An 18,921-nucleotide genomic window follows, 5' to 3' on the forward strand; every position below is an offset into this window, starting at 1 on the left:
GCAGTATCTGGCAAATTGTATTTGTATTGAGGTATATGTAGTAGTTTTGTATTACTTACTCTGTGTTTTTGTTTTCCTTTGCTTTTTGAGGAGTTCTTGCCACGTTTATGGGTGAGAGCAATCGGAGGTGCCTCAACAGGACATCCATACAAAGACACTTGAACCTTTTCTGTATATTTCTGAAAGTCTTCAACTTCCACATCTCTGTCAATTCTATTAGGTGACAAAGACAAATATTGTGATCACATGCATAGCACAATGGACTGAGTTAAAGGGGTACTGCCTTTTTGAAATTAACTGGTGCCAGAAAGTTAAACAGATTTGTAAATGAACTGGTGCCAGAAAGTTAAACAGATTTGTAAATTACTTCTATTAAAAAATCTTAATCCTTCCAGTACTTTTTAGCAGCTGTTTGCTACAGAGGAAAATCTTTATTTTTTTAATATTTTTTTTGTGTTGTCCACAGTGCTCTCTGCTGACAACTGATGCCAGTATCAGGAACTGTCCAGAGCAGGAGAAAATCCCCATAGCAAACCTATGCTACTCCGGACAGTACCTGACACGGACAGAGGTGTCAGCAGAGAGCACTGTGGACAGCACAAAAAAGAAATTCAAAAAGCAAAGAATTTCCTCTGTAGCATACAGCTGCTAAAAAGTACTAAAAGGATTAAGATTTTTTTAATAGAAGTAATTTACAAATCTGTTTAACTTTCTGGTACCAGTTCATTTAAAAAAAAAGTTTTCCACCAGAGTACCCCTTTAAGGAGTGAAGTTTAGTGGGTTTCCATCCTAGTCCAAGAAAATGCTGTCAAAGACATTTTTGTGCCAACCTCCCTTAGCTGGAAATAACTTACCTGGAAAAGTAAGCATTGCTTATACATCCTGAAAAATTAGCTTGTGACACACCATTCGGAGTGCCTCCAAAGTAGACCTTGCTTGCAACTGGAAGGTTAATATCTTTTTTATCCCTGTCCTGGGAATTGTCATCTGTTTCATCTACCATTAGGTGATATCTGCAGAAATAAATACATGTGTTTATTGGAATGACATCAGCAAATATGAAAATAAAATTTAAATCTGTTGTTTCAATACATTTTTAAAAGCCTACCTATTTTTTTTCTATAAGAGCCCATTAGCGTGGAAAAAAAATAACTTTTTGGGTTTTCACTGCAGGTATTCAGCCTCTTGGAGCCCCCTTCATGGTGCCCAGACATTTCTAATTCTCTCCATTTGAGGAGGTAGGACCAGAGCATGACTGTTTTCCAGTGATTTACACACAGGCACTTCCTCCCTTAGCTGCCTGTCCAATTACAGCACAGGACCTACTCCTCTTTGCTCTGCCATAACATAGCGCTGGTGAAAGTGCACTGAACAAGCTGGCACTGTGCTGTGCTGAGGATTTATGCTGTACACTTGTCAGATGGCATATGAATGGAGAAGGTCTTCCTGATACACTGGCTTGACAAGGTGTTATTTTAGCAAAATTTTATGAAACAGCAGCAGCACAGCTAGGAAGGGGCTATACTAAGCACTGAGCTTCTGCTTAAGACAAGACTGCATACTGAATAGATGGACGATTAGATACAGTAAGCAGCACAATAAGGTAAGAGTTTCACTAAGCACTGGACTACCTTTCAGGTACAGTGTGCATTACCTGGAGAACAGACTTAACTTTCAGGTACACAGGTTTACTGCCTCTCCCTCCATTGTGCACATAGCACATGCTAAGTCTCACTCCGACTTCTTTGTTTTGTTCTAGTTTCTTTGTTACTAGAGACAGAATGCAGGTTGCAGGTATGGGAGACATCTAGTTGCAAAGATGTTAACTAAATGAGTTAAAAAATATTTTTGTAATCACAAGGGCTATCAACTGAAAGAAGGTTGTTTAAAATAACAGTGGCTCTTTAACCCTAGTAAATTGCATTTATTGATTTGTTATTGCTATAAATCACTCTGCAGTATTTTAATTACCTGACACAGCTCTGTACATTCTGTAGTGACTGTTCCTTGTGCTAAATGTAGATTATCCCATTTACTGGAATGGTACTGAGCTGTGGTAAGCTGCAGTTCCAGCGGTTGGACTGAAGTTCTGGAACACCCCTTTAATCAGTCTATTAGCTAAATAAAGGTTCTAGCATATCCTGGCAAGGAGTATGGTTCTTAAAATAATATAATAGCAGCAGTGTTGGGTTTCCTTCTTTAGCTCTGTTTTTCAGTTTTTGGCAGTCTAAAGCATTCCCTTCCACCACAGATCTTACCACAGATAGTGGCAAACATTTACTGCTGGACAGTAGCCATGATTTGCTCCCCTCCTTCAGTAAAGGGACTTGGGACTCTGTAGAAAATAGAACATAGGGGCAGAAGCAGGATCAAGCTAAAAGGGAAATATCTGCCCCAATCTGAATAGGATCCTGTAGGACCCCATCTAGAACTATTTTACACAGTGTGACCACTTGTGACACGTTTATTACGTAAAATAAATGATCACCTTTGATCCCCTATCGCTTCTCGGCCTTTTGGCTAAGATCAAGTGTAGTATCTGTCCTTATCAGTGGTTTAGTCTCTGGCCATTGATGTAGGATGGATGCTGCATGGAGGGAGCAGGTGTACCAGGGTGTTCCGGAGCTGGTTCTGAGGAATCAGCTCGACGGCTGTCCTGATGTGACCGGTTTCCTCCGGGTCTCGCCATGAGGTAGAAGGGTGTAGAGCCGAGGTACTTCTGTGCCTCGGGGAGTGGTGACCCTGAGGTGCCGAAACTCACTGGGTGTTAACTCACTGAGTGAACGCACTGCACCATACTCTTCACCTTTGGCACTCACCCTTGGTATCCCGGCCTTCTGGCTAGGATCAGCAATTTGTATAGATCCGGCCGGATGACCGGGCAGTATATCTGCACTCGTCCACTTATTTTTTTTGTTGTCACTGTGCCACATTTGTGTCTTTATTTGTACACAGGATTGTCAGGATGCGGTAGCCCTTCTGGGTGTCCCTCCTGGCGGTCTAGGGGAGGTGTGTGTGGCCATTAGGTTCCTCACCTCCCTGCAACCCCTGGGCATCTTGGTTTTGGTCAAGATGCCACCAGTATACGGCTCCTCGGCTGATACTTTGGCTAATGCCTAGGTTGAAGCCAGGAGCATTTTCGGCCCCTTAGTAGCTTTGGCGAAAAGGGGCATCGAACCTGGATCCTTGCAGGTGCCTTTTGGCCCGGAGGTGAAGGGTAGGTTTGTTGGGGGACCTCTCTCCTGTCAGAGAAGGGCTTACCGATAGACCGCAACCTTTTTTTTAGTGTGACACGTTTGCACTTTTTCTTGCACTTTGGGTGATAGAGAACCCTTGATCCCCTATGGCAATTCTAGCTGTGCTGTCCTGATAGCAGCCCTGACTATTATTTCTGTTTATGCTCTTGTGTGTGAGTTTGAATTATGTCCTTATTGGTGTATTTTATTATTTGTTCGCTACAGGTATTATTGTGAAGAAAAGCAATAAAAGCTAATTCATCAATGAATGCATACCGTACCTTGTTGGTGATACTGAGGCAACAATGAAGTGATTGTGCCCATCATTATATTGCATTTTTTTGGATTGCACCTTAATATCTTTTACAGTTAAGACTACAGCACCTTTATCCATGGAAACTGAAAAAACATCAGCCTAAAAGTAAAACAAATAAAATAAATATGATTATGTCACCACACTCAGCAAATGCATGATCAGTATAGTTTGGGGATTGCAGGTTAGGCAAGATATGTCTTTCATTTACATTGTGGGGACTTTTTGGTTTGTCAGCTCAGATGCCATGGCATATTTTTTTTTACCCCCTCCTAGCACCAATGTTTCTTTGCAGTGTTATTTTGCACTATACTAGAGCCCTTTGTGAGACTGTTTTCTTAATCCTGCACCCGCTGGATTTTTGACCATTTCCGCCGACTTTCGCAAGGTGTGTTCCACTCTTGCCCGCTCCCGCAACATGTGTGTCCAATCCCACCCATTCCCGCGAACATTTTGTCACAGCTTTTAGAGAAAGTACCCCTGCCATTTGATTACCTTACTGCCCCCCTTGTCATTTCATCACCCCTTGTGTCATTTCATCTCCCCTTGTGCCATTTCCTCACCCCCTTGTGCAATTTCATCAGCCCCCTGTGCCATTTCATCAGCCCTCTGTGCCATTTCATCACCCCCTTGTGCCATTTCATCACCCCCTTGTGCCATTTCATCAGCCCCCTGTGCCATTTCATCACCCCCTTGTGCATTTCATCAGCCCCCTGTGCCATTTCATCACCCCCTTGTGCCATTTCATCAGCCCCCTGTGCCATTTCATCACCCCCTTGTGCCATTTCATCAGCCCTCTGTGCCATTTCATCACCCCCTTGTGCCATTTCATCAGCCCCCTGCGGCATTTCAGAGGTCTGCAAGACTGTGCAGGATTTTGCGGGACCCGCTGTATGTTTTGAAGCCGCTCGCTTCCACCTGCAACAATCTCATTACTGCCTGTGCTCGCAAATCTTTTATTGGGTAGCGAGGTATCTCAATTCTGATGCAGGGCTCTACATTATTTGGCCTAAATGCTTGATAACTGTGCAAGGATAAATGCTATGTATGTCTCTTTTCTTTCAATAAAAATGTGACAACAGATATAGAATGCCAAGAGATTTTAGCACTGAAGCCTGCAGAATTTTGAAGCCGACTATATAATAGAATGTAGCAGACTACAGAAATGTGTAATGCTGCAACCCAGCATCTGTATAAAATTAAATGATAGAATGTATATGATGTATTTGCAAAGTTTTTTAAATATCATAATCTAGTACAATTCATTACACTCATGTGGGAAACCAATACCTTGCTACACTACTGTTCATTAATAGGCACTGAGCTGTGATGCTAAGAGTATTGTTAGAACTGCAGCAGAGATACGCTGGATTATGGAACATCTCATAGTGCCAACTTGTTACTGAATACATAATTTTTTCCTACATGTTCTGTATGTAAGAAACATAATTCCCAGCACAAGGAGAGATTTCTACTCACCCCATCAGCGTGATATAGCAATAGTCCACTTGGCTGTAGTGTTTTAAAGCTGAAGCCTCCTTCAAAAGAATCAAATGGCGCCAATCTCTGACTGGATGCAAGGAAGCTTTGTCCATTAAAATAAGCACTGCGGGACATCTAGGAATAAATGTAAGGTAATTCATTGTATGTACATATATATATATATATATATATATATATATATATATATATACCTCTAGCAGGTGGGTCAGAGTATCACTACACAGAGAAATATTGCAAAGAGCTGCAGTGCCCTTCAGTCTGATAATTAGCGGGGGTCCTGGCAGTTGGGCCACAACAAGACTAAAAAGGTCAGAATATCTCAACAATTCATTCAACAGTTTTTCTAGTAAAAAAATTCCTTGAGCTCATCTCTTCCTTATAACTTCTCCCTTGTCTCTTTTAGTCCCTCTACTTAAATAGTTGCCTAAAAGATACCATTTTGCTTGTTTCCTCCTCACAATCCCACCTCTAAGGCAGGGTTCAAACACAGCGTAAAATATCATAAAATAATGTGAAATAACATTTTCTTTAGTATCACCAAGGCCAGAGGTCGGCAACCCGCAGCTCCGGAGCCGCATGTGGCTCTTTTACACCTTTGCCGCGGCTCCGCGAGTATGTCCCGGGTCCCGGTCACCCTCATTTCGGGACAATGCAGTGTCCCGGAATGATCTGAGCCCGTGAGCCGCCATCATGGCGTCGTCGGTTTACTTACCTGCCCTGGTGCCATCGGAGCGGAGTCTTTTCTTCCGGGGCCGCGCGGATCCTCACTGTCATGTGACAATGTAACGTCACATGACAGTGACGTCGCCGGCCTGCGCCTCAGTCGAGGAGCGCCGCCGGGAGAGGAAGACGCCACGCGAGGAGCTGGTGAGTATGTAAAGTACATTACTCACTTGACAGCGGGGCGTTAACCCCTCACCCCGCGGCAGCGTTAATGCTGCCGTGGGGTGAGGGGTTAACGCTACCGCTGCCATGGGGTGAGGGGTAACTTAACCCCTCACCATATGGCAGCGGCAGCGTTATTGCAGCCGTGGGGTGAGAGGTTAACGCTGCCATGGGGTGAGGGGTAACTTAACCCCTCACCCCATGGCAGCGGCAGCGTTATCGCTGCCGTGGGGTGAGAGGTTAACGCTGCCATGGGGTGAGAGGTTAACGCTGCCGCTGCCGTGGGGTGAGGGGTAACTTAACCCCTCACCCCATGGCAGCGGCAGCATTATCGCTGCCGCGGGGTGAGAGGTTAAAGCTACCGCTGCCATGGGGTGAGGGGTAACTTAACCCCTCACCCCATGGCAGTGGCAGCGTTATTGCTGCCGCGGGGTGAGAGGTTAACGCTGCCGCTGCCATGGGGTGAGGGGTTAAGTTACCCCTCACCCCATGGCAGCGGTAGCGTTAACCCCTCACCCCGCGGCAGCATTAACCCCCCTCTCCCCAGTGCATTAACCCCCCTCTCCCTAGCCCACCCCAGGCCTGGGCCCAAAAAAAGCGCACCCCAGGCCTGGGCCCCAAAAAAGCCCACCCCCGGCCTGGGTCCAAAAAAAGCCCACCCCAGCAAAAATATATTTTACATTGTTAAGTGAAAGTCCTTTTTTTCTTCAGATTGACAGCTGACTGCACAATCCTGTATATATAGCATTAAGGTAAGAAACAATATATGCAGTGTTATATTTGTTTTAAATGTCGCAATGGTTTTGCGGCTCCCAGTTTTTTTTTTTCTTCGGAAACGGGTCCAAGTATGCAAATCTGCATCACACTTTCTGTCTCTGATCCCAATCTCCTTAGGGAGTAAGATAGTTTGCCTAAGGCTTTTATTTCCTAGTGTAACAATTTTATCCATGCTGTTTTTATATCACATTGTACATGAAAGACGATAATGATATATAAATCAATAGAGGCATGGATAGTGATATATAAATCAGCAATAAACATTTTTTATATCATTATTTTTATATCATTACACTAAATATTTTTAGACTATTTTTTAAATAACAATAATTTCATATTATTATTATAATAGTATTATTATATTATACAATATAATATAATGTACATAACATAAAAATTGTACAATTTGTAGGCATAAGAAATAATTTTCTTGTAAGATTGGTAAAACCTGTAAAATAGGATATAGTTTTCCAAAACTTACTAGTGACTCTTCAGGGCATCCATAACTGATACCAATGGTGTCTTGTTCTTCTAACAGATTGAAATCTTTCTTCTGGAACTGGAAACCTTTAATACATCCTCGGAAAGCTATGTCTGCAGCCAGGTGTGTCCGCATACTGTGCAACAGAAATAAATATTAGCTAATATCCACTGTCAATTTTTTTTAGGGCACTGGCACATATACCTGGCGATCTGGCTCAGTGACTGGCCACAACTTGTCTGACAACTGATGGCAAAGTGCATCACTTGTGTATGGGTCTGGTGTCCAGGCTGGATGAGGGAATGCTGCAAGACATGTATCTGGTGTCCATAGTGACATGTGAGATAACTTCTAACTGTCCCATTTACATTACCAGGGTCAGTTTATCAGTTTTCATCCAGCGCCTTTCTACTGTTTCAGAGGGAATCTGAGCCAGATCCCAATATAAATGTGACGGCACCCTTATATAGTCTTCATCTAGGACACAATACTTCAGATATACCTCATATTTACCTAATGTAGTACAGTGAAACCTCTCAAAAAGAACATCTCTTTGAGAAGACCACTCCCTTATCCAGACCTCTTCTCAGTCCACCATACATTATGCTCCGAGCCATTTTCTTTAATGGAGTTATCCAGTCTAAAAAACAATACAACGTCCCCTCTATGGATTTCTATGAGAGAGACGAAGATACAGTGCTCCCATAGAAATGCCTGGAGGGACGTGTCAGCCATCGCTTCGTGCCTCCCTCGACACACGTTATTCATGTGGAGAGCTGGATGCCTGGCCGATGATTGTTTCCCCAACGGTCGGGGATACGTTTTTTTTTTTTTAGACTGGACCACTCTTTAAGAACTCTAAGAAAATACCACTGTTTAATGCAATTTTAGATGAGCTTTTCAAAGAGGTTTCACTGTATCAATGTTTATATCTTGTCTACTTTTGAATTCATTTCAGTAATGCATAAGTGGAAAAACACCTTGGTACTAATAAAACTGTGATTCTTTCTCTAGTGTTTTAATGGTATTAATAATATTAAGAACAAAATGATCGCACCTCTGCAGAATGGTTGAAGGAGCTCCTCCTATAAATATGTCAGTGAACGGGATTGAGGTTTTATCATTGTCAACGCTCTTCACATGTTTTCTGTCGACCACCAAAATCATCTTCTTTGAATTATGATAAATTACAGAAATCTAGAAAATGACATTTGTAGTTTAGATCATTTAAATGACTTTGCTATATTCCACAAAACGGGTTGATCAGCTACTTGCCCCAGGTCCCACCCCTGGCATCCCACAGCAAATTGTCGCAATGTGAATTGAAAGTGTACCTCATGATATCTTGCGTCATTGATCTGTGCCTTTTTCATTGAGTCATCTAGAAGTACTGGGCCTTTGCTAAATCCAAAGTCGTACAACAGCCGCAAATAGCCATCTTGGATTTCCAGACTAAAGAACTTAGTCTAAGAGATAGTAAACAAGGATTTAGTATACAGATAATTATAAGTAAAATATTATAAAATACTAAACAAAATGTGTGCTTACTCCATTAACCATTAAGAAGATAAGGGCATTATCTACAGATGTTCGAACTTCAATGTCAAAACGTGTGACTTGGGTAAACCTCCCTCTCTTTTCTATGTTACGTATAACAGCATAACCGGAACCATCGAAGTAGTAACTTGCTGCACGACTTTGGGTGAAAGCCAATCGATTTCTAAATAGAAAAACAAGGAAATTGTCAGTAAGATGTGGAATATGACAGCAGATGGCAATATCAAGATTCTATGATAAATGTGGAAGTCTATGTGTGCTTTATTCCCATACACATCACCACAAATAAATAACTAAAGTTTATAGTTATACTGGTGGACCAAAAGGAATAGTAACATCCAGTAGTCAGTGTGGGGTACTTCGGTGGAAAACAATTTTCACATTTTTTTTCTACTTTAATTTTTTTACTTTTTTTACTTTTATTTTTACCCTTTAATAGTCCCCATAGGGGACTATTTATAGCAATCATTCGATTGCTAATACTGTTCAGTGCTATGTATAGGACACAGCACTGATCAGCATTATCGGTCATCTTCTGCTCTGGTCTGCTCGATCGCAGACCAGAGCAGAAGACCCTGGGAGACAGCCGGAGCAAGGTGAAGGGACCTCCGGATTGGCATGGCAGTGCTGCGGGCGATCCGATCATCCATTTAAAGTACCGCGATGCTGCAGATGCCGTGATCTGTATTGATCACGGCATCTGAGGGGATAATAGCGGACATCCGCGCGATCGCGGATGTCCGCAATTACGGGCGGGTCCCTGGCTGCAAACAGCAGCCGGGACCTGCCGCACATGACACAAGCATCGCTCCGATGCTCGCGGTTATGCATAGGACGTAGATGTACATCCTGGTGCGTTAAGTACCAGTTCACCAGGACGTACATTTATGTCCCACGTCGTTAAGGGGTTAAACTTCTAGTAACAGAGGAATTATACAACAAAGAGGTTCAAGAAAAAATTATCATTATGAATAGTAGTATTAATATTTTCTTAGCACCTTTGATTCCAGGATGCTGTACATATGATAAGGGGTTACAATTCATATCATAAACGCAGACACAAGTACAATGAACGTGAAAGTAAGTAGATGGCAGACTGATGTAGAGAGAGAGGGTCCTGTTCGCAAGGGCTTACAATCTATTGTGGGGATTAGAATTTTGTAATAAAACAGACATGTCTGGATCCTAACGTCTGAAATATTCTAGTGCAATGCTATCACGTCACACGATGAAGAAACCATTTTACTATCCATGTTTATTAAGGGATTTTTAATATGATTAAAAAGCTAAAGAACACATAAATGTTCATAATTTTTTTATTTTATTTATACTCAAAGTATTTGCCACATTGATCCCTTAAAGGGCCAGGGATCACTTAATAAATCAAATACCAAAACCCCAGGGCACAAGATCCCTTTAGGGACAACCCTTATAAAATGTTATTTTTATTGTATATCATTATTAAAATTATATGTACCATGTGACAATGATTAAAACTTATATTCACAACTGGTTCTGTGACATCTAAGTAGGGATAAACCCCAAGTAATTAGTTTGTGGGGAACTGCAGTTTCCTCTTTATCTGGTAACTGTGGCACAGATTAAAATCACAGAATTTGCCCCCCTCTACTAGTTTCGGTGCCTCAGCACCGTCCTCAGGAGGATATCTGGGCAAACATCCTTCCACGTGGACCTCGCATTCTTTTATAAGGTAGGTAACAGGCTGTCATCAGTCCGCGCCCGTCTACCTGCCAATCACTCCTTCAAAAGGAGTGATTGGCAGGTAGACGGGCGCGGACTGATGACAGCCTGTTACCTACCTTTTAAAAGGATGCGAGGTCCACGTGGAAGGATGTTTGCCCAGATATCCTCCTGAGGACGGTGCTGAGGCACCGAAACTAGTAGAGGGGGGCAAATTCTGTGATTTTAATCTGTGCCACAGTTACCAGATAAAGAGGAAACTGCAGTTCCCCACAAACTAATTACTTGGGGTTTATCCCTACTTATATGCTCAACTGGTTCTGTGCCATCTACGTTTTAATCATTGTCACATGGTACATATAATTTTAATAATGATATACAATAAAAATAAAATTTTATAAGGGTTGTCCCTAAAGGGATCTTGTGCCCCGAGCTTTGTGCCCTGTGGTTTTGGTACACATAAAGTAAAGGCACGCAAAGATTAAAAAAAAAATAAAAATACTTAAAAGGGGTATTCCAAAGGATAGGGGATAAGATGTATGATTGTAGGGTTCCCGCTGCTGGGTACCCCGCGATCTCGGTGCAGCCACCGACATTCTGTGCCAGGTGCTGCCTCCGAGACGGGGAAGTGACGTTACGGACACGCCATCATGCCACCTCCCATAAACATGAATGGAGGGGGCGTGGTTGTGATGTCATGTCCCCGTCTCAGAGGCAGTGCCCAGCACAGAATTCCAGAGCTGCACCGAGATCGCGGGGGTCCCGAGCGGCGGGACCCCTGAGATCATACATCTTATCCCTTTGTAGAGGTCAGAGGAGTAGGAGACTGCTGTGCAGAATTCAAGTATGGTACAGCAGACAATGAGGCTGAAGCAGAGACGGGTGTTACTCCGAGCGCTCCGGGTTCCCGCTCCTCCCCGGAGCGCTCGCTTCTCCCCCTCCGCTGCAGCGCTCCGGTCACGTCCTCTGACCCGGGGCGCTGCGATCCTGCTGCCAGCCGGGATGCGATTCGCGATGCGGGTAGCGCCCGCTCGCGATGCGCACCCCGGCTCCCCTACCTGACTCGCTCCCCGTCTGTTCTGTCCCGGCGCGCGCGGCCCCGCTCCCTAGGGCGCGCGCGCGCCGGGTCTCTGCGATTTAAAGGGCCACTGCGCCGCTGATTGGCGCAGTGGTTCCAATTAGGATTATCACCTGTGCACTTCCCTTTATTACCTCACTTCCCTTGCACTCCCTTGCCGGATCTTGTTGCCTTAGTGCCAGTGAAAGCGTTCCTTGTGTGTTCTTTGCCAGTGTTTCCAGACCTTCTGCCGTTGCCCCTGACTACGATCCTTGCTGCCTGCCCCGACCTTCTGCTACGTCCGACCTTGCTTCTGCCTACTCCCTTGTACCGCGCCTATCTTCAGCAGCCAGAGAGGTGAGCCGTTGCTAGTGGATACGACCTGGTCACTACCGCCGCAGCAAGACCATCCCGCTTTGCGGCGGGCTCTGGTGAAAACCAGTAGTGGCTTAGAACCGGTCCACTAGCACGGTCCACGCCATCCCTCTCTGGCACAGAGGGTCCACTACCTGCCAGCCGGCATCGTGACAGTAGATCCGGCCATGGATCCCGCTGAAGTTCCTCTGCCAGTTGTCGCTGACCTCACCACGGTGGTCGCCCAGCAGTCACAACAGATTGCGCAACAAGGCCAACAGCTGTCTCAACTGACCGTTATGCTACAACAGTTGCTACCACAGCTTCAGCAGTCATCTCCTCCGCCAGCTCCTGCACTTCCTCCGCAGCGAGTGGCCGCTCCTGGGATACGTTTATCCTTGCCGGATAAATTTGATGGGGACTCTAAGTTTTGCCGTGGCTTTCTTTCCCAATGTTCCCTGCATCTGGAGATGATGTCGGACCTGTTTCCCACTGAAAGGTCTAAGGTGGCTTTCGTAGTCAGTCTTCTGTCCGGAAAAGCCCTGTCATGGGCCACACCGCTCTGGGACCGCAATGACCCCGTCACTGCCTCTGTACACTCCTTCTTCTCGGAAATCCGAAGTGTCTTTGAGGAACCTGCCCGAGCCTCTTCTGCTGAGACTGCCCTGTTGAACCTGGTCCAGGGTAATTCTTCCGTTGGCGAGTATGCCGTACAATTCCGTACACTTGCTTCAGAACTGTCCTGGAATAATGAGGCCCTCTGCGCGACCTTCAAAAAAGGCCTATCCAGCAACATTAAAGATGTTCTGGCCGCACGAGAAATTCCTGCTAATCTACATGAACTTATTCACCTAGCCACTCGCATTGACATGCGTTTTTCTGAAAGGCGTCAGGAACTCCGCCAAGATATGGACTCTGTTCGCACGAGGCGTTTCGTCTCCTCGGCTCCTCTCTCCTCTGGTCCCCTGCAATCTGTTCCTGTGCCTCCCGCCGTGGAGGCTATGCAGGTCGACCGGTCTCGCCTGACACCTCAAGAGAGGACACGACGCCGTATGGAGAACCTCTGCCTGTACTGTGCTAGTACCGAACACTTCCTGAGGGATTGTCCTATCCGTCCTCCTCGCCTGGAAAGACGTACGCTGACTCCGCACAAAGGTGAGACAGTCCTTGATGTCTACTCTGCTTCTCCACGTCTTACTGTGCCTGTGCGGATGTCTGCCTCTGCCTTCTCCTTCTCTACAGTGGCCTTCTTGGACTCTGGATCTGCAGGAAATTTTATTTTGGCCTCTCTCGTCAACAGGTTCAACATCCCAGTGACCAGTCTCGCCAGACCCCTCTACATCAATTGTGTAAATAATGAAAGATTGGACTGTACCATACGTTTCCGTACGGAGCCCCTTCTTATGAGCATCGGATCTCATCATGAGAGGATTGAACTTTTGGTCCTCCCCAATTGCACCTCGGAGATTCTCCTTGGACTACCCTGGCTTCAACTTCATTCCCCAACCCTGGATTGGTCCACTGGGGAGATCAAGAGTTGGGGGTCCTCTTGTTCCAAGAACTGTCTAAAACCGGTTCCCAGTAACCCTTGCCGTAACTCTGTGGTTCCTCCAGTAACCGGTCTCCCTAAGGCCTATATGGACTTCGCGGATGTTTTCTGCAAAAAGCAAGCTGAGACTCTACCTCCTCACAGGCCTTATGATTGCCCTATCGACCTCCTCCCGGGTACTACTCCACCCCGGGGCAGAATTTATCCTCTCTCTGCCCCAGAGACTCTTGCCATGTCCGAATACGTCCAGGAGAATCTAAAAAAGGGCTTTATCCGTAAATCTTCCTCTCCTGCCGGAGCCGGATTTTTCTTCGTGTCCAAAAAAGATGGCTCCCTACGTCCTTGCATTGACTACCGCGGTCTTAATAAAATCACGGTTAAGAACCGCTACCCCTTACCCCTCATCTCTGAACTCTTTGATCGCCTCCAAGGTGCCCACATCTTCACTAAATTGGACTTAAGAGGCGCCTATAACCTCATCCGCATCAGAGAGGGGGACGAGTGGAAAACGGCATTTAACACCAGAGATGGACACTTTGAATATCTGGTCATGCCCTTTGGACTGTGCAATGCCCCTGCCGTCTTCCAAGACTTTGTCAATGAAATTTTTCGTGATCTGTTATACTCCTGTGTTGTGGTATATCTGGACGATATCCTAATTTTTTCTGCCAATCTAGAAGAACACCGCCAGCATGTCCGTATGGTTCTTCAGAGACTTCGTGACAACCAACTCTATGCCAAAATTGAGAAATGTCTGTTCGAATGCCAATCTCTTCCTTTTCTAGGATATTTGGTCTCTGGCCAGGGACTACAGATGGATCCTGACAAACTCTCTGCCGTCTTAAATTGGCCACGCCCCTCCGGACTCCGTGCTATCCAACGCTTTTTGGGGTTCGCCAATTATTATAGGCAATTTATTCCACATTTTTCTACCATTGTGGCTCCTATCGTGGCTTTAACCAAAAAAAAAGCTGATCCCAAGTCCTGGCCTCCTCAAGCAGAAGACTCCTTTAAACGACTCAAGTCTGCCTTTTCTTCGGCTCCCGTGCTCTCCAGACCTGACCCTTCCAAACCCTTCCTATTGGAGGTTGATGCCTCCTCAGTAGGAGCTGGAGCTGTTCTTCTACAAAAAAATTCTTCCGGGCATGCTGTCACTTGTGGTTTTTTCTCTAGGACCTTCTCTCCAGCGGAGAGGAACTACTCCATCGGGGATCGAGAGCTTCTAGCCATTAAATTAGCACTTGAGGAATGGAGGCATCTGCTGGAGGGATCAAGATTTCCTGTTATCATCTACACCGACCACAAGAACCTCTCCTACCTCCAGTCGGCCCAACGGCTGAATCCTCGCCAGGCCCGGTGGTCTCTGTTCTTTGCCCGATTTAATTTTGAGATTCACTTTCGTCCTGCCGATAAGAACATTAGGGCCGATGCTCTCTCTCGTTCCTCGGATGCCTCAGAAGTTGATCTCCCTCCGCAACACATCATTCCACCTGACTGCCTGATCTCCACTTCTCCTGCCTCCATCAGGCAGACTCCTCCAGGAAAGACCTTTGTTTCTCCACGCCAACGCCTCGGAATCCTCAAATGGGGTCACTCCTCCCATCTCGCAGGTCATGCGGGCATCAAGAAATCTGTGCAACTCATCTCCCGCTTCTATTGGTGGCCGACTCTGGAGACGGATGTTGGGGACTTTGTGCGAGCCTGCACTATCTGTGCCCGGGATAAGACTCCCCGCCAGAAGCCCGCTGGTCTTCTTCATCCTCTGCCTGTCCCCGAACAGCCTTGGTCTCTGATTGGTATGGATTTTATTACTGATTTACCCCCTTCCCGTGGCAACACCGTTATTTGGGTGGTCGTTGATCGATTCTCCAAAATGGCACATTTCATCCCTCTTCCTGGTCTTCCTTCTGCGCCTCAGTTGGCTAAACAATTTTTTGTACACATTTTTCGTCTTCACGGGTTGCCTACGCAGATTGTCTCGGATAGAGGGGTCCAATTCGTGTCTAAATTCTGGAGAGCTCTCTGTAAACAACTTAAGATTAAATTAAATTTTTCCTCTGCATATCATCCCCAGTCCAATGGACAAGTAGAAAGAATTAACCAGATCCTGGGTGATTATTTGCGACATTTTGTTTCCTCCCGCCAGGATGACTGGGCAGATCTCCTTCCATGGGCCGAATTCTCGTATAACTTCAGGGTCTCTGAATCTTCCTCCAAATCCCCATTTTTCGTGGTGTACGGCCGTCACCCTCTTCCCCCCCTCCCTACCCCCTTGCCCTCTGGTCTGCCCGCTGTGGATGAAATTTCTCGTGACCTTTCCATTATATGGAGAGAGACCCAAAATTCTCTCTTACAGGCTTCTTCACGCATGAAGAGATTCGCGGATAAGAAAAGAAGAGCTCCCCCCGTTTTTTCCCCTGGAGACAAGGTATGGCTCTCCGCTAAATATGTCCGCTTCCGTGTCCCTAGCTACAAGTTGGGACCACGCTATCTTGGTCCTTTCAAAATTTTGTGTCAAATTAATCCTGTCTCTTATAAACTTCTTCTTCCTCCTTCTCTTCGTATCCCTAATGCCTTTCACGTCTCTCTTCTCAAACCACTCATCCTCAACCGTTTTTCTCCCAAATCTGTTCCTCCCACTCCTGTTTCCGGCTCCTCGGACGTCTTCTCGGTCAAGGAGATTTTGGCTGCCAAAAAGGTCAGAGGAAAAAATTTTTTTTTAGTAGACTGGGAGGGTTGTGGTCCTGAAGAGAGATCCTGGGAACCTGAGGACAACATCCTTGACAAAAGTCTGCTCCTCAGGTTCTCAGGCTCCAAGAAGAGGGGGAGACCCAAGGGGGGGGGTACTGTTACTCCGAGCGCTCCGGGTTCCCGCTCCTCCCCGGAGCGCTCGCTTCTCCCCCTCCGCTGCAGCGCTCCGGTCACGTCCTCTGACCCGGGGCGCTGCGATCCTGCTGCCAGCCGGGATGCGATTCGCGATGCGGGTAGCGCCCGCTCGCGATGCGCACCCCGGCTCCCCTACCTGACTCGCTCCCCGTCTGTTCTGTCCCGGCGCGCGCGGCCCCGCTCCCTAGGGCGCGCGCGCGCCGGGTCTCTGCGATTTAAAGGGCCACTGCGCCGCTGATTGGCGCAGTGGTTCCAATTAGGATTATCACCTGTGCACTTCCCTTTATTACCTCACTTCCCTTGCACTCCCTTGCCGGATCTTGTTGCCTTAGTGCCAGTGAAAGCGTTCCTTGTGTGTTCTTTGCCAGTGTTTCCAGACCTTCTGCCGTTGCCCCTGACTACGATCCTTGCTGCCTGCCCCGACCTTCTGCTACGTCCGACCTTGCTTCTGCCTACTCCCTTGTACCGCGCCTATCTTCAGCAGCCAGAGAGGTGAGCCGTTGCTAGTGGATACGACCTGGTCACTACCGCCGCAGCAAGACCATCCCGCTTTGCGGCGGGCTCTGGTGAAAACCAGTAGTGGCTTAGAACCGGTCCACTAGCACGGTCCACGCCATCCCTCTCTGGCACAGAGGGTCCACTACCTGCCAGCCGGCATCGTGACAACGGGCTTTATTAAGCAACAGAATATAACGGCCGGGCAAAGAGATTAACAGTAATAACAATTCACATGGGTTTACAGGAAGGCTTACTGAACCGTATACTTAAGATGGCCTATACCCGTCAGCGCACACACAGAAATACAGGCTACTCTGCGCTAATATGATCCTGTCTGATTCCCGCTAACTGGGACACGTTACTATAACGTTCTATCTAAAGAAACCTGCTCTATGCCCTGCCACAGGTTAGCACTGGTGCACACTCACAGTTCTGTAGGTCACAGAGCAGCTGCTTGTCTCAGTCTCTCATGTGAAGGTACTTGCAGTCGGATATCTAAATCTGTCACTTGCTGTCTGCAAATGGTAATCTATAATGCACTGGTCTTTAACTGGTTTCTTTGCAAGTTGCTTATCTTGTTCTGTCACTTGGAGGTAACTGCAGTCTTGTCTCTTGATCTGTAATTTTGCTAGCTGTTCCTCTGTCTCTGGGGGCTTGCAGGCATGGCCAAGTACACAATAATCCAACTCTTGTCTGGGGGGGTCTCTGTCCTTTGCCCCAATCCTGCTGCAAAGTCTCATGATTGCAAGGTGTCTCTCTCTTCAGGAACACTTAGCAGCCCTTTCCTCAGCTCACACACAGCTGGGTACAGCACACGCACACTGGCTCTCGGCCGGGAACTGGCCCCCTCCTCCTCAGAGAAAACCTTTTTTTTTTTTTTTTTTTTTTATTTATTTATTTTTTTTTTAAAAGCAACAGTGACATTCTGTGACTTCATTCTCACAGTCTGTGGGACTTTTCACTAGAAGTACAGTGTAATGGAGTTTGGTAATTCTAGGGGCTGACCCCTACACCCTATCCTTTGGATAGGGAATAAGATGTATAAAGCCGGAATACCCCTTTAAAATGAACTTAGACAAAACTTTGCTGCCTTACCTCCTGCAAGGTGGTGATGTGACTGTATTTATATTATATTTGTTCCGGAAATTGTATAAACTGACAACTTCATCATTCACAGATGCCAGCTCTAGACAACCCACAAAGCTGGGAAGGTTCAAACTGTCTGGGAGCTGAAAGACAAACAAACAAATGACCAGAAAGCAGATACTAATATACTCATATGTTGTTATCTCTGATCTTTACAATAAGTGAGTAGTCATAAGTGTGTAGTTCTTAATATCAGAGTTATTAGAGTAAATTTAGCTGTTTAAGGTGCACATTGCCATTGATAACCAAATGACCTACAGTCACCTTCCTATTGCAGGCCTCTTCTGAGAAAAGGGATTTTTTTTAATGGGACTGACTAGTCAGAAGCTCAAAAGAGATTAGTAGGTCAGCGCCTACAAAGAAGCATAACCAGTTTATGTTCCTTGCTGTTTGGCTGCTTTTCAACTCATTTCCAATAAGGCAGAGCCATGATCTGTGACGACAGTTTAGCTGCAGTCTATATAGGTAGTCTAAGACACACCTCCTGTCTCACCATTGGTTCAAGCTGCTGCTCTGTCCCTCCTTATGTACCTCTGCCTCCTCAGATTGGCTGCTGTGTATAAACACAAGTCTATGCCAGGGTGTCCAAGTAGTCAGTGCATGGAGAACTGATTTCTAGAACAGCTAGGCAAAATGGTTGTATAGTACAGACTGTAAACCATAACTGAGAAACATGATAATAAGAATAATCCCTTACATATGCTGAGGCAGAAACAAATTTACTGACAAAGAAGTTATTCAACAACTTGCTTTCAGGAATATAATAATCACAAATAATCTTATCACTGGCTGAGCAGGCAGGTCGTACACTGAGAACTCCTCTGAAGCAGTAAGACAGGAGATAAGGGGGACCAGGCAAAGCAGAATGGAGGCTGTGGGGAACCGACGTAGGTAAGTGTAGATTTTTTTTTCTATTTTAACCAAGACCCAACAAAATATGGATTTTTGAAAAATGGAATCCCATTTGAATTTTATTTT

General features: G+C 45.8%; 1 protein-coding gene and 1 pseudogene across 3 annotated transcripts in view; one reads left to right on the forward strand and one right to left on the reverse strand.

Moving 5' to 3' along the window:
* The window catches only part of LAMA4 (laminin subunit alpha 4), a 402,692-nt gene that overhangs the window by 10,415 nt on the left and 373,356 nt on the right, over positions 1 to 18,921 (reverse strand). For all 3 annotated transcript variants that reach the window (XM_056566346.1, XM_056566347.1, XM_056566348.1), the window contains exons 24-32: positions 17,893 to 18,026; positions 8,744 to 8,915; positions 8,530 to 8,661; positions 8,253 to 8,392; positions 7,196 to 7,331; positions 5,029 to 5,166; positions 3,518 to 3,651; positions 855 to 1,013; positions 60 to 213 (exon numbers count right to left, since the gene is read on the reverse strand). In XM_056566346.1, the coding sequence (XP_056422321.1) occupies positions 60 to 213; positions 855 to 1,013; positions 3,518 to 3,651; positions 5,029 to 5,166; positions 7,196 to 7,331; positions 8,253 to 8,392; positions 8,530 to 8,661; positions 8,744 to 8,915; positions 17,893 to 18,026 (1,299 nt within the window). The remainder of the gene's footprint in view (positions 1 to 59; positions 214 to 854; positions 1,014 to 3,517; positions 3,652 to 5,028; positions 5,167 to 7,195; positions 7,332 to 8,252; positions 8,393 to 8,529; positions 8,662 to 8,743; positions 8,916 to 17,892; positions 18,027 to 18,921) is intronic.
* Positions 2,501 to 2,591, forward strand: LOC130363310 (U2 spliceosomal RNA; annotated as a pseudogene).

This window comes from Hyla sarda, chromosome 3, assembly GCF_029499605.1.
Source record: "Hyla sarda isolate aHylSar1 chromosome 3, aHylSar1.hap1, whole genome shotgun sequence".
NCBI classification, from domain to species: domain Eukaryota; kingdom Metazoa; phylum Chordata; class Amphibia; order Anura; family Hylidae; genus Hyla; species Hyla sarda.